Source organism: Erpetoichthys calabaricus, chromosome 10 (assembly GCF_900747795.2).
Source record: "Erpetoichthys calabaricus chromosome 10, fErpCal1.3, whole genome shotgun sequence".
NCBI lineage: Eukaryota > Metazoa > Chordata > Cladistia > Polypteriformes > Polypteridae > Erpetoichthys > Erpetoichthys calabaricus.
In genome coordinates this window covers 2990003-3004502 of record NC_041403.2, presented here as the reverse complement: position 1 = coordinate 3004502, position 14500 = coordinate 2990003, and the positions used below count along the sequence as shown (strand labels likewise).

Below are 14500 nucleotides of genomic sequence, written 5' to 3'. Positions count from 1 at the left end.
ATATCATTTGTGGAGCTCTGAGTGTCGGTTTTTGCGCTAGTTGTGGATTGTTCCTGTCTTTCCACTTTAACTTTAAGTTCATGTAGCATTTGTAGGATACTATCAAGTGTTGATTGTTCAACCAACACTGCAGAAGAAGGTGATGATGCAGCAGTGGTTTTCTGAGCAAAAGAGTCACATTTAATATCAAGATCGTGCTTTAACTGAGGAGACACCTTTCATGTTTTTGACTTTGTGTGATCCTGTTCTTGCAATTGCATCTCTTCGAATTGATTAACTAGCTGTTCATCAGATGTGTGTGTTAGCAGGCTATTTGTATCTTTCAGCCATGTCGTTGTAGTGTCAATAAATTCATTCCATTTCTTAGAATTTTCTGTGAATGTAGTTTTCTGTTTCTTAATCACGCCTTCTTTACTTAGCACTGATAGTAGTCTTTTATTCAGCTCCTCTATCTGATTGTGCGTCTCACGAAAAATTCCAAGTCTTTCTGCTACTTGTAAATGATTTTCTGGAGTGTCTAAGGCTTTCGATTTCAGTTATAAGCACAGAAAGCTGATCTTTCCTCCGACTTATATGACCTTTAAGATTTCCATTTACATTCTCTGGCTTTGAATCCGTACTCAAATCACTCCCAACTTCACTTGAGCTATGCTTAGATGTTGCCATGACAGCAGCTTGAATGACTGACAGCGCGTTACCTGATAGCAACTTCGTCACAATCGGGACGTTCCAACAAAGCAGATTACTTCCTTACAATGAGGCTTCAATGACTCAAGCAAAACACAATCGATCATCCACAATGTCTTTTATAATATCACAGTCTCTTAAATCTTCTCAAGTTCAGGTACGGTGACCTTGCTTTCATTTACGATCATCCAGAGATAGAAGATAAGAGCACAATACCTCAGAATGACTCAGTTCTTTTTCTTTCGTTGACGAGTTCTGGAGCAGAAGCATCCTCTGTCCTCAGATAGTAGATTCCAGTTCAAGCTCAAGGCCTTCAGATGGCAAGTTTTCTGACGAAAATGTAGCTGCGTTTTTAAAAAGCTACCAAAGTTCAGCAGCTCTAACTCAAAAAACAGGATTCAATAAAAGCCTGACGCGCAGAAATGATTCCACAGACAAAATATATTCATTTTTAAAAGTTTAGTTAAGTTTCAAAGTAAAATAGTTCACACAAAAAAGAAAATTAAAATAGCAAAAAAGGGAAAAAATTCATATTAAGAAAAGTTCAGTTCTAAGCTTAATCTTGTTACATCTTAAATTGTTACTAATCACTTATCATTTCTGAACCATTTCTAGACAACGACGTTTCTGAACCATTTCTAGACGGTCAGAAAACTGTATGCCTATCCCGTTTCTGAGTTGAAAATGGGTCTTTCAAGTCCCTGTGTACTGGGACTTGTTCTAAACAACAACTGAACAATTATCACCCTGTATCTCAGTTATAGCAAGAAGGTTCTATCTCTTACTAACTTATAGGAGGAAAAGACCATACCATTGTCTACGACTATGGAAGAAATTATATTCTATTCAAATTAGGGAATCCATTCCTGGACGGGTTTATCCATTCCCAGGAATTAGGGAATCCCGCATGTCATTCCCAGGAATTCCGGGCTCCCGGAAATGACACAGTGCATGGGCATCTCACATGTGAACGATTTTAGAACGAGCAACACTTATTTTTAATAAAACTACTGCAATATGTTGACAGCAATAAAAGACTAACCTTAACTACAAGCAGTTCATGCTGTCATATAAGTACATGTATCCAGTTAGTTGCGGTAATAAGAATGTAGAAAGCACAATGTGTCGAGCGTGCAGTCTTCCAGGCGAGAGCATACCTTCGTGCAGAGTACGCCAGTCACTGAGAAAGCACACTCTGCCTCCACTGAAGTAGGTGGCACAGTCATCAGATACTGATACACTGTTCTAAACAACGACCATGCTTGCCGTTTCTCTGAAACACCGCCATTTCAGCTTTTACTGATGCATCCAGTTTCTTGTCATCATTCTGTGATGGCAAGTTTCTTAGTACAGATAATGTGGATGCAACAGACTGACGCATTGCAATTTCAAGTTGCTTTTCAAAGCTGTCAACAGCACAGACATCAGTGAACTCTGCCCTTTCCCGGCATTCGTGCACTGCAGAGTGCGGAATCCTCCTCTCAGTCCACTGTGCTCAGTCAGCCAGGAGATTGACTGCTGCTGGTCTGTTGTTGACTGAATTAATCGGCAACACACTACACCATGGGCCAAAAAACCATGCCACTTAATTATTTTCAACTATAACTCTGTTATTTCTTGATCAATTTTTACACTTTTACACGCTATATATGCGAGCTTAGCCATTCCCAGTTTCCCGGGAATTACAGCAGTTTCATTCCCGGGAATGAAAAATGCCCGGGAATTGGATGGATTCCCAAATTCAAATTAAGCAAACATTAATATGAGTTTAACTCAAAACTTTAACTTTCTAAAATTGGCTCTTACATCATACATTAATCAGGGAACTTTCAGGGAGCAGGTGACATACTCCTGTGTTTCTGAAGGTGGACGGTTGAGTTTCTGTCACCACAACTAAGTGACTTTGACATGAGAATCTTTCAGGTTTTCCTTTGGATTGACAGCTTCTCTTTCTGCTTTTTTTCCTTTGCCACAAGCAGGGTAAAGAATGAACTTCTACAAGACATCAGAAACTACGAGACTCTGACAGAGTCAGTGGAAGAGCCTAGAATTCTCCTGATTGGTCAGATTGGAGCTGGTAAAAGCAGCTTTTTCAACTCAGTGAAAAGCATCTTCAGAGGTCATGTAACGCTGCAGGCTGGATCAGGGCAGGGAGAGACCTCTGTGAGCAACCTGGTTAGTATGAAAAGAAAGAAAAGTCAAACTGTGAAGGTCCTTTTGGCCTTCAGGTCATACAGTCACTCATTGACTTCAGCACTTTTAGTTAATGCTGTTGGTCACTTCTGGTCCCAGAACCTACATCAGGCATCAATATGGCCCTCATGGCATATAGGATGGAAGGATTTATAGAACATGGCACCTACCAGAGGTGACACGATAACACTCTCTTGTGCTTTTTGAAGAACATGGCCAAAACTAAACTTGCCACCCCACATGTGCCATTCATGTGAAAGACAAGGTGCTATGTAATGAACGACAGTGAGGGTCATAACTAGTCAGTGTGTGTCTTAGATTGAATCCCAGGTTGCTCTGTTATCCTACTCAAACACATAAACATGTATCAGAAGTCAAACATACATATATACTGCTGTAGAGAGAAGTGAGAACTCTCACTGGCCTGTTGCTCTGATCTCACCTAGGAACAGAGTCCACACTTGAGTGGTGCCTTGTGTGAGTAAGACTGCACTTCCATTTTCTCCCCTGATTACTACTCACCTCTGGCACAGAGGACTTGTGGGGTGTCCAAGGAGCAGGATGAGGCTGCCAAGTGCTCTTTCTTTATTCCCCCAGTTCCCATGAGGTCCTTGACTTCGCATTTTTATGTTCACTTACTGCTCCCTCATTCATTCATTTTTAACACAGTTTGTCAGTTTTTTGTGTCTGAAGACGGTTGTTTTGCTCTCACTTGATTCTTTCTTCGCACATTTAGTACAGGATATATCCAGTTCATGATGGGAAAGGGGGGAAGAGGCTGCCATACATCCTGTGTGACACAATGGGCTTGGAACGGGAACAAAATGAGGACGGGATCCATATGAACGACATCATAAGTGTCATTAATGGGCATGTTCCAGATTTGTATGAGGTGAGATTTGCCTGTCATCTTAACTGACATTGTTCCAATCAAATGAGATAAAACAAAATTCTGAAACATTGTCTGAAAAAATAATAGATTTATTAAAAATGAATAGTTAATGTTGGAGAAAACATTAAACATGAAAACAGGGTCACAACAAATTAGTTCATCAACTGTCACAATTGAGATGGTCACCACTGGTGTTCAGCCATTTGTTTACTTACCACATACTGTATCATTCAGTCCACTCTGTGGCACAAAGTGTCAATAGGAAGAGTAGAGGGTAAGCTTGAAAGAGCAGAAGGCAACTTAAGGAGTGTAATGTCACTAGGATGGAGCATTAGTTTTGACCTTATCCTAATAGTAAGGGGGGTGAGGCTGGAACAAATTCTAGGAAAGTGTGTGGCCCACGTCGAAGATCTGTTCGCTGTCTGCCTGCCCACTGAAGAACAGACTGATGTCAAGGTCATTATAACTTTAGTAGCTGACCATGGACCAGATGCCAGACAGTTCTGTTAAAATCTTGCTTCCTTTTGTACAGATTTTATTAGTGGTCTACATCCCTCTTGATCTAATAATGCAAGGAATAACTGAAGGAGCCCACCATTAATGGTGTTGCTCAATTCTTCGCCATCCTATTTTTCTCTCATTAAATCAGATATTCCACTCAATCATAAAGTTTTTAATTTGGTGTCTCATAATGGCAGAGTGAAAGTCAGGCCCGTCTCCAATGGGAATACCAGATGCAGTTCCTATTTATATTTAGTCTTGATATCCTAGTCATGCCACCACATGTGTATGTGTTCAATAGAAAGAACATCTAGTGTGAATAGAAAAATGAATGCATTTCCTTTAATTATAAAAGATCTGCTCAGCACTATGATATGTTTGTGATGAAACAATAAAATGGATTGTCTACTTGCATGTGACATGCAGCAAGTTTGAATTTTAGATGATTTGTTTAGGATGAGCTCTAAAGAATGTAAATCCTATTGAGAAATTGGCCATTGTGTGCTTGGTGGGCATTACAGTATAAAGAATTAGAAATAACAACAAGATGGGTACCCTTGAAGGACTGTATACTGTACTGTATATGTATGTCTGAATGCACTGTGACTGCCTCATGTAAACTGATTATTTCTCTCCAGTTCGATCCCAAAGCATCAATAACTAAAAATGACATTCGCTACAGACATGAGCCCGTTCTGGGAGATAAGGTGCACTGCGTTGTCTTTGTAATTGATGCTGACAAAATGAGTCTCATAAATAAAATACTACGACAGAAGTTTCAGAGCATCCGGACCACAGTGCATAAAATGGGTGAGTAACTGCGGCTTGGCAGAGCATGATGGGACAAACATGGGAAAGGAGAAAAATGATCCCCTTTAGTGATGCACTCTACCAGGCCTCCATTAGTCAGAGTTTTCTTTCTGGTTGTGTGTAACAGTAATCTTCTATTTACACACCTTGTGTAGTACGTGAACAGGTGTGACCATGTGAGTGTTATCACTGGCCAGCACCAAGCATGTTTTCTATTGTTTCATCTTGTCAGTGATTTTATGAAGAACTTTACAGTGATGCTCCCAATGAAGAGTGCCAGGCAAAAAAAGACTAATTGTTAGCATGTATTTTAGATAGATAGATAGATAGATAGATAGATAGATAGATAGATAGATAGATAGATAGATAGATAGATAGATAGATAGATAGATAGATAGATAGATAGATAGATACTTTATTAATCCCAATGGGAAATTCACATTCTTCAGCAGCAGCATACTGATGCAATAAATAATATTAAATTAAAGAATGATAATAATACAGGTGAAAAAAACACACAATAACTATGTATAATGTTAAATATTTTCTCAGATGTGGTCCTTTTTCTGGTAGATCATTTGCAGTGATGTACTCACTCTGTGTTTCTCCATTTTCATTTGGTCTTAAATTAATTATATCATCTCCTTCAGTGAAGTGAAATTTGACCACTGCACATCCACAGGTATGTTGGCGAAACTGATGCTCATTTAATGAAACTCATATTAATTTATGTCCTGGAGTATAATGATCACTATTATTGCTGGAGACCTGAATATTCTATTTTTATGGCACATCTGCACTTTATCTACAGTTTTTGCAGTGGTGGAATTGATCAATCATGACCTACTGTCTCAAAATGTGATTTGTGTGGCCTCCCTTAAGGTGGAGTGGGTCATCTTTTATATGAGAGAGCCATTAATATGAACAGTTGTGATTTGCATACAGTTTCTTGAAAATGTCACTAAAATTAATTTTCCAGGTGATTTGCAATTGCACAATGCAAAACTTACTAAATTGTCTTCGGTGGTGGTGGTGGTGGTTGGGGGGATTAAAGGTGTAAAATGAGGACTGTCAATCCCTTTTCATTTCTGCACCTGCATAATTCATGTAATCTGCCACACACTTGTAAAATCAATTGTATTTTTTACTTTCATTCACATTGTTTGTGAAGAAGTGTAGTGTTTTTTTTCAAATGTGACATAAGGTATATTTTCTTTATGAAAAAACTAATGCACCACAGGATAAACTGACTAAACGGGGACAAACATAATGCCATAAATATTTTTAATTTTTTGTCTTAAATTATCTGCCTAATATAGTAAAATTGACAGATGCATGTAACTACCTCTTGCATATATGTCTTCTCAAGCCAGAATAATGTTGAGGAGCACATAATGTTCACCATAAAGAATTTTATTAAATACATTAAAAGATTACAGGAGAGGGTAAAGAAGGGGAAAAACAAACAATAATTGCCCCTTGACCTTTTTAAAACAGGTTCATGGCTCCCAGCCATCCACAGTGTGCCTTGTCCACTTGCCTTCATCTCCAAATTGTGCCTTAAACACTAAACACCCCAGCTGTGTCTTTTTGACTTTTTAACTCTGACATCTTTTCCACTCACCAATCAAGCGTTATCCCCAACTCAGTTTTCAACTTCATACTCTAGCCATTGGGCTTAAAACCCTTCCTGTATACATTTTTTGCCCATCTGAGGACTTTCCCAAGCATGCAATGTGGTCCCTTATGTTTCCTTTTATGGTCTACGTGCCCTGAAGTTTTAGGTTTTTGTCACCTTGACCTGCCTTTCTTAACTGCTGGTACTCCCTTGCTGCAGACCATCTGGTTATCCCACATACAAGTAAGTCATACCATTCCCTAGGTGTGCCCATGCTGTCATGTTGGCAGAACAACTTGAATTACAGTTACCAGGGCATGTCTCTTTAACATTATCAGAGCCCTGTCCTGTCCCTTACCACCTTGACCTGCTGTAATTGTGGTCCTGACAGGGGTGTGAATTTCCCTTTGGGATTAATAAAGTATCTATCTATCTATCTATCTATCTATCTATCTATCTATCTATCTATCTATCTATTTATCTATCTATCTATCTATCTATCTATCTATCTATCTATCTATCTATCTATCTATCTATCTATCAGGTTTCTACCACAGGTGGTAGATGCACGTGGGGGGTCACAAGAGATTGACTAGCTATTTACTTGGTGATGTGTGCTCATTTCCTCTGGTTGCCCTAACTGGGTTCCCTAACTGAAATCCAAACATAACTCGTTGTAGTTTCTTATTTTTGAAGCTGACAATATTTGATCTGTCGTGAGGGTTTGCAGGGCAAACACAAGTAAAAAATGCACATCACTGAAGGAGATCAGCCTCAGTCTCACTAGAGAGAACTAAGATGAATCAGGCTGCTCAAGTAAAAGAGACAATAATAATAAATAAAATAAAGTGAGATGGAGATGATGCAAGAAATAGCAGGTAGATGTTGTGAAGCCCAGGGAGTGTACAGCCTCCCTATCTCCCAAACCAGACAGGCAGGACACAACTTTGCCACACAGCACACGGTTTATTTGCTCAAAACACAGTCCTGCACAAGTCCATATCACAATTCTTTTGCAGCCAGTCCTTCCACCTCCACTCCTCCTCAAGAGCTTTGTCCACTTCCTCCTGACTTAGGCCATTGAGTGGTGGTGACTGGCTCCTTTTTTAGGGCACCTGGAAGGACTCCAGGTGCCCTATGAGTTTCTTCTGGCAGCAATTCTGAGTGTAGCAGAAGTGCTGCCAAATAGGGCCCTGTAAACATCCAGGCGCACCCTGGCAGTGACCACGGGGCCCAGCAGGGTTAAGCTTCCATGCTCATAACCTGTGGCCACGCTGTAAGCCAAGGGGGCTGCCCACTGATGGTCCGGAGGAGAAACGGCCTTGAAAATACTTTCTTCCCGGGTCCTTCCACACTCAGGGCGTCCCAGCTGGGTAACCATCTGCCACAATGTAGTTTCACAGGGACTTTATTCTCTTACCCTGCAGGCATTCCTGTGCTTGTGTTGATCACAAAGGTAGATGAAGCCTGCCTAGAAGTTAAAAAGGACCTGAGCAAAGTGTACTGGAGCCGATACCTTAATGAGAAGGTAAGTGGGAGAAAATAGATAAAAAGCAGATATTTATGAGACTCGATGAAATAACAATGACATCATAATAAGCTGAGTAATAAAATCATCAGTGTCAGCCCAAGTACAAAATAAAAAATCAAACCACTATTGATCCTTTAGAACTTCTCCACCATGCCAGCAGGTTTCCTGTTTCTCTGAGTCAGCAGTTGTGTTTCTTCTGCTCTCCCTTGTCCTGTCTGTGACCCCCATACTCATAGATGCCTCCTCTATTGCTGTTCCACTCCTTCAAAGTTACCTGTTCTGTGATGGAGCAAGCGACTTTCTCTGGGCAGGTCCTTGGCCAGACACCTGAGCTCTCTATCCACTTCTTGGCACTCGGCTTCTTTTCCCAGTGTTGCTGCTGTTAAGATGCCAAAAGAGTTAATTATATGTGTAAAAGACCAGCCCGGCAACAGACAGAAATTCAGTTTACAGTCCTTTAAGCACAGCACACAAATTACCCACAAAGGCTTAGTCCTTCTCATCATCTCTTTTACTTCACTGCCACCTCCACTCCTCTCTTGTAAGCTCCATTCTCTTTCACCCGACTCCTTGAATGGAGTGAGGCGGCCCCTTTTATAGTGCAGCTGGAAGTGCTCCAGGTGCTTCCTGATTAACCTCCGGCAACACTTTCGGGTGTGGCGGAAGTGCTGCAGGTGTTGTTTCTGGAGCTGTACAAGCGCCCCCTGGCTGCGGCCGCAGACCTCAACAGGTTTGAGCTTCTAAGTCCCAAGCCTGTGGCCCCAATGCAACCCAGAGGGGCTCTACTCTCATGTCCTGGGGTATAAAATGCCCTTCTCCTGGTTTTCTGCTCCTCCTGGTCTCCCATTAGGGCATAATCCCCTGCCATCCATCACATATGTTATTGAAAAAGTGGTCCCTATTTTTGTTTAGACCTCCTGGTGTTAGTTGGTATTTATAATTTTTATTATTAAAGTGTCATAAATAATAAATCCTCTAACATCATATGAATACTGGTTGAAAGGATGCCGGAGTGTCTTTGATATCATATAACTAGTGACAGTCCTTCAGTGTCAAAGATGAAGAAGAAGAGGCACAGGATAGAGAGGACATTATAAAGAGACTGTTCAGAGAAAGAAGAGTCAGCACCAGGCCTGCATGTCAGTCCTATAAGACAAAAATGTTTGTATATAAGAAGCTCATCCACAGCTTCAACAAATAGCCGTATTTCTTTAGAAAAGGTGACAGTGTGGAGTTTAGCCTGTAGTAACTGAGAAACACAATTTGAAGATGGACGTCTGTCTGCCATTGAATGAGTCCTCATCCTTAATTAATTTTAACCAGATTTACAAATTTCTTATTGACTGTGGCTATCCATGACATCTTTACATGAGGAACATTAATGGTCATAACACCTTATATTCATACTGATTGGACCATTATGCTCTTATGTTTTTAGTTTAGATTGTTTCCCTTTCCTCCCATCCAGGCCAGCTAAACAGTTTTTACTCAGATTGGATTTGCAATCTTTTGTGTTGTGGGGTATGATAAACTTTAGTATTTTTACAGGATTTCCACATTGAGCCTTCATTAGTGTGTCATCCAAGCCACTTGCACCCTCAAAGTATGAATGAGTTGGATCTACAGCATCCTTTTTGGCATTGTAACCTTAAACACTTAAATTGAAAATGATCCATTCAGAGAGACCCGCAATCACCTCAGATTTTTAACTGTAAGGAGAAAAAAGAGCCACCCATACAAGTTTGAGGGTTGTTACTAAATATATGCCTACTTTAACAATATCTAGATAATAACATTACAACTACAATCTCATATCAATAAATAAATATTTGAATGTTGGGAAAGGGGTTCTGTTACAAATGTTCTATACAACATGGAAATGCTCAATAAATAATTGGCCAGTAAAAAAATAAAAGAACTAACAATTAAATCATTAAAAAGTTTTTTTTTTTCAATATGTACACTATTATTATATTATTCTCAGGTCAGGTCAAGTTGGGGAGCATGCACTGGTACAGTGCATTGCCACACCCACCACACAACGAAACAGCTCACAATCCTGGCTGGCAACCCCCCAGGCAGACACGCGGTCCAGTCCCACTACCCGGAAATGACCCTCTATCTGATGCAGCCAAGTGTTATGTGGGTGTCCCCTTGGCAGGAAGCACCAAGACTCTAAAGACTCTGGCCTTCTTCCTTTTGCTGAGATATCGGGAGCACCACATACTCCTTTCCAGTGACCTCATGACCACCCAGTGCTCTCCCAGTTCGTCTACTGACTTCATAGGAAGAGTCACCAGAGACATGAATGTCACTGCCAAGGTAAAAAAATATTCTTGACAAGGTCAACACTCTCTCCACAGACAGACACACTACTGATGGCTGTGTCTAAGAGGTCATTAAAGGCCCGGCTCTTGGTTTTTATCAGGAAACTAGCAAGCCCAGACACTCAGACTCCTCGCTCAGTCTCTCAAGAGCCATGATCAGAGCCACCGTTGATTCCACGAAGATCACAGCATTGTCACCAATGTCAACATCAGTGAATCTTTCTTCACCAACAGATGCCCCACAGCCACTGGATCCATGACTCTGTCCAACAACCAGTCCATACAAGCATTGAACAAAGTAGGAGGAAGAACACACCCCTGACGAACCATAGAATCAATGGGAAAAATGCAGAGGTTCTGGTTCCACTCTGCACAGCATTCACAGTACCATTGTACAGTGCCGGCCATGACATCCAGCAACCTCGAGGGGATCTCGCAAAGTCTCAGGATGTCCCACAGAGCAGCTTGATCAACTGAGTCGAATGATTTATTAAAATCAACCAGTGCTGCAAAGAAACTTTGCCGATATTCGCGTTCTCCATTAGGACCTTCAGTGCCAGTATGCGGCCAATGGTAGACTTCATAGGCATAAAACCAGACTGCTCAGGTCGCTGGTAGGTGAGCAAGTGATCACGGATCCTATTGAGGATGACCCTAGCAAGGACCTTACCCGGCACCGACAGCAGTGTTATCTCCCTGTAGTTGCCGCAATCCAGGCAATCACCCTTCCCTTCCAGATAGGGATGACAAGTCCCATTTTCCAGTCAGTTGGGATGATGCCAGTCTTCCAAATGGAAGCAAAGATTTCTTGCAATGCCAGGAGGACAGCCTTGCCACCAGCCTGGAGAAGTTCACCCTGGATACCACAGATCCCTGCAGCCTTCCCTACCCTCAGCTAGTTCACCACCTGTGCCATTTCAGTGAGACTGGGGGGTTCACAGCTAATTGGAGGATCAGCCTCAAGAACAGTGGACCCAGAGATATCCAACGTCCTAGCTGGAGGATCAGCTTTAGACAGCTGCTCAAAGTAGCCAGCCCAGTGGGTTACAACTGCAGTGTCATCCATAAGGACCGTTCCATCAGCCGCCCTGACTGCGACTCTCGGAGGAACAGATTTGGATGTGCATAATGCATCGATTCCTCTGTAAGCAGAATGTGGGTTACTAGACCACAGATGGTGTGTCACTTTTATTCTTGCCAAATTTTATTAGAACTTTAGAACAATTGTTAGGCCATTCAGCCCAATCAGCTCTCAAATGCTATTCTCTGAGAGTCCAACATATCATCAAGTTTATTTTAGTCCCTAAAGTCCTACTGTCTACCACACGACTTGGTCACTTATTCTATGTGTCTGTGGTTCTCTGTGTGAAGTAAAACTTCCTAATGTTTGAGCGAAATTTCCCCTTAACCAGTTTCCAACTGTGTCCCTGTGTTCTTGATGAACTCATTTTAAAATCACCATCTCAATCCACTGCACTAATTACCTTCATCATTTTAAACACTTCATTATGTCACCACTTAGTCTTCTTTTGTTCATGAACAAATAAAGCCAAGACTGCTAGAATCCGTGAACATAATTAAAACATCCACTTATTTCAAACTTTACAACCTGACGTAAAAGTGAATATGATTTGGCCAATAGCAATAAATGATTAATTACTAAGTATAGATACATTGATACAATATGATCAGGATGACCTTACAAACAAAGTTAACGTGTTACTAACAACCTTGGAAGTAACACCATTGAACACAGACCTACTACTTTTATGTATAAGGAAAGCCCTCCTTTACATTTTTGTATCTGGTGTCCAAAATTCAGAAATATTCTACAAATTTCTCAAAAAGACCAACACTATCAGCTGTAGGATCCGTAATGATTACAGCTGGCTGGGTTTGTGGATGTTCATATACATATACTGATAACCATTTGATGATCATACCAGGTTTAAACTGCAAAAGCTACTATACCAGGAGACTCTCCTATTGGCTAAAACAGCGCATTAAAATGAAACTATTCCATATTTAACAATTTATCAATTTAAAGGAGCAGTGCTGATTGCTTCATGTACCTGAGCATTGCTCATTTACTGTATATGTGCAATATCAGAGTCTGAGGAGTAACATACTGCTGCAAATCCTTTCAAATCTCTTGTATTTTAGGCAATATTTACAAATAATGTCATTCTCAAGTGGAAAAGTCCAGATGACAGGCTTTTAAGATTTTAAAATTGTATTAATACATTTTAAATTGATCATTTCACATTTACTATGAATTAGAAAAGAAGGCAAAATGAGCTTTGAATATCCTGATAAAAAAGAATGGAATCATTTTTAACTTACAATTTAGCTAAGATTGTTTGGTACAAGCACATCTCCACACATCAAATGTAGTGTTGTTCACTAACACTCATCTGTGCCTCCACCTTTGAAATAAAAGAATATTCTGTTATTTTTGACATTAAAGACTGTGATTTTCAGGACCTTGAAGAAGAAACAGGGTTGATTTAGATTACTTTGTATAATTGGTATAATGTATTCATATGAGTGCCTATAGCAGCAATTGGTTTATTATATTGACTTCAATAAAGTAAATTAACATAGACCCTAACCATATATATAGTATATATAGTCAGTATGATCAAGGGGGGGGGTGGGGGCGGGGGGGGGGGGGGGGGGGGGGGTTGTATAGTTTAATCATTGTTTATATGTCCTTCTTAAGTTGGCATATGCTGGGTTTATGTCCAAGTGTCTGTTGATGGCATTTTCATCTGATAGCCAAGACTCGGCCAACTCTCTGGCACTTTTAGTACTGGCCTTAAATTTTACTTTTACGTTGTCCCAGTTGAATGTGTGTCCCGTCGATTTAGTATGTGCATATATCAAGGATAGTGCATCCTTTCTTCTGACGGCGTTGCGATGTTCCTGTACACGTGTTAAGATTTTTTTTTGACGTTTGTCCTATGTATACAGCTGAGCAAGAATTGCATGGAATACTATAAACTGCATTTCGTGTTTCGGCTGTCGATTTCTTGTTTTTAGCATTAAACAGGACCATGCGCAGATTGTTGGTGGGTTTATGTGCTATTCTGATGCCCCACTTGGTCAGGGTGCGTGCCGTGCCTTCTGACACATTATGGTGATACGGGAGTGAATGCCAGGTGGGGTGGGGGTTCTGATTTACGTCGATTGTATGCTGATTCCTTTGGCGTCTGCTGTGTAGACTCCGATTAATGAATGATTTTGAGTATCCGTTCGAGGTGAAAAGTTGAAACAGATAGCGTCTCTCATTAATTACGTAAAAGTAAAATTTAAGGCCAGTACAAAAAGCGCCAGAGAGTTGGCCGAGTCTTGGCTATCAGATGAAAACGCCATCAACAGACACTTGGACATAAACCCAGCATATGCCAACTTAAGAAGGACATGTACATATTAATTAAACTATACAACCCCCCCCCCCCTTGATCATACTGACTTAGTCACCTCCACCCACCCCCCCCATCCCCACCCCCCACTCCATACTGAATGTGTTGCTATATATTGCCTTTGATTCTTGTAAGTCTAAGCATTATCCTCTGATGAAGAAGGGGTTGAAAGCTCAGGAATAAAACTATTTTATGATACGTGATTCGTTTTTTCTCCCTTTGTGGATCTCCAACTGCAAATATGCAAACCGTATCACAGACCTTCTCTTCCATATATATATATATATATATATATATATATATATATATATATATATATATATATATATAAAGATATATATATATGTTAACGCTTATATAACAAATGGCTCTTTATGCATTTATATTTGATTGCATATTGTAACATGTTCCAGGCATTTCAGATGTCTTTTGAATGATTTTAAAGTAAGATATTTCCATTACTACTAACTTCAGTCAAACCTGGGCTTGACTCTATGCTCTTAAAAATAACAGTAA

At 40.4% G+C, this 14500-nt stretch overlaps 2 protein-coding genes across 2 annotated transcripts in view; one reads left to right on the top strand and one right to left on the bottom strand.

Moving 5' to 3' along the window:
* LOC127529379 (uncharacterized) overlaps positions 1-14500 on the bottom strand; it is a 773396-nt gene that overhangs the window by 282120 nt on the left and 476776 nt on the right. The window lies entirely within an intron of this gene.
* The window catches only part of LOC114658636 (interferon-induced protein 44-like), an 81911-nt gene that overhangs the window by 63885 nt on the left and 3526 nt on the right, over positions 1-14500 (top strand). The window contains exons 4-7 of the mRNA XM_051932966.1: positions 2667-2862; positions 3617-3772; positions 4912-5083; positions 8129-8229. Coding sequence (XP_051788926.1) covers positions 2667-2862; positions 3617-3772; positions 4912-5083; positions 8129-8229 — 625 coding nt within the window. The remainder of the gene's footprint in view (positions 1-2666; positions 2863-3616; positions 3773-4911; positions 5084-8128; positions 8230-14500) is intronic.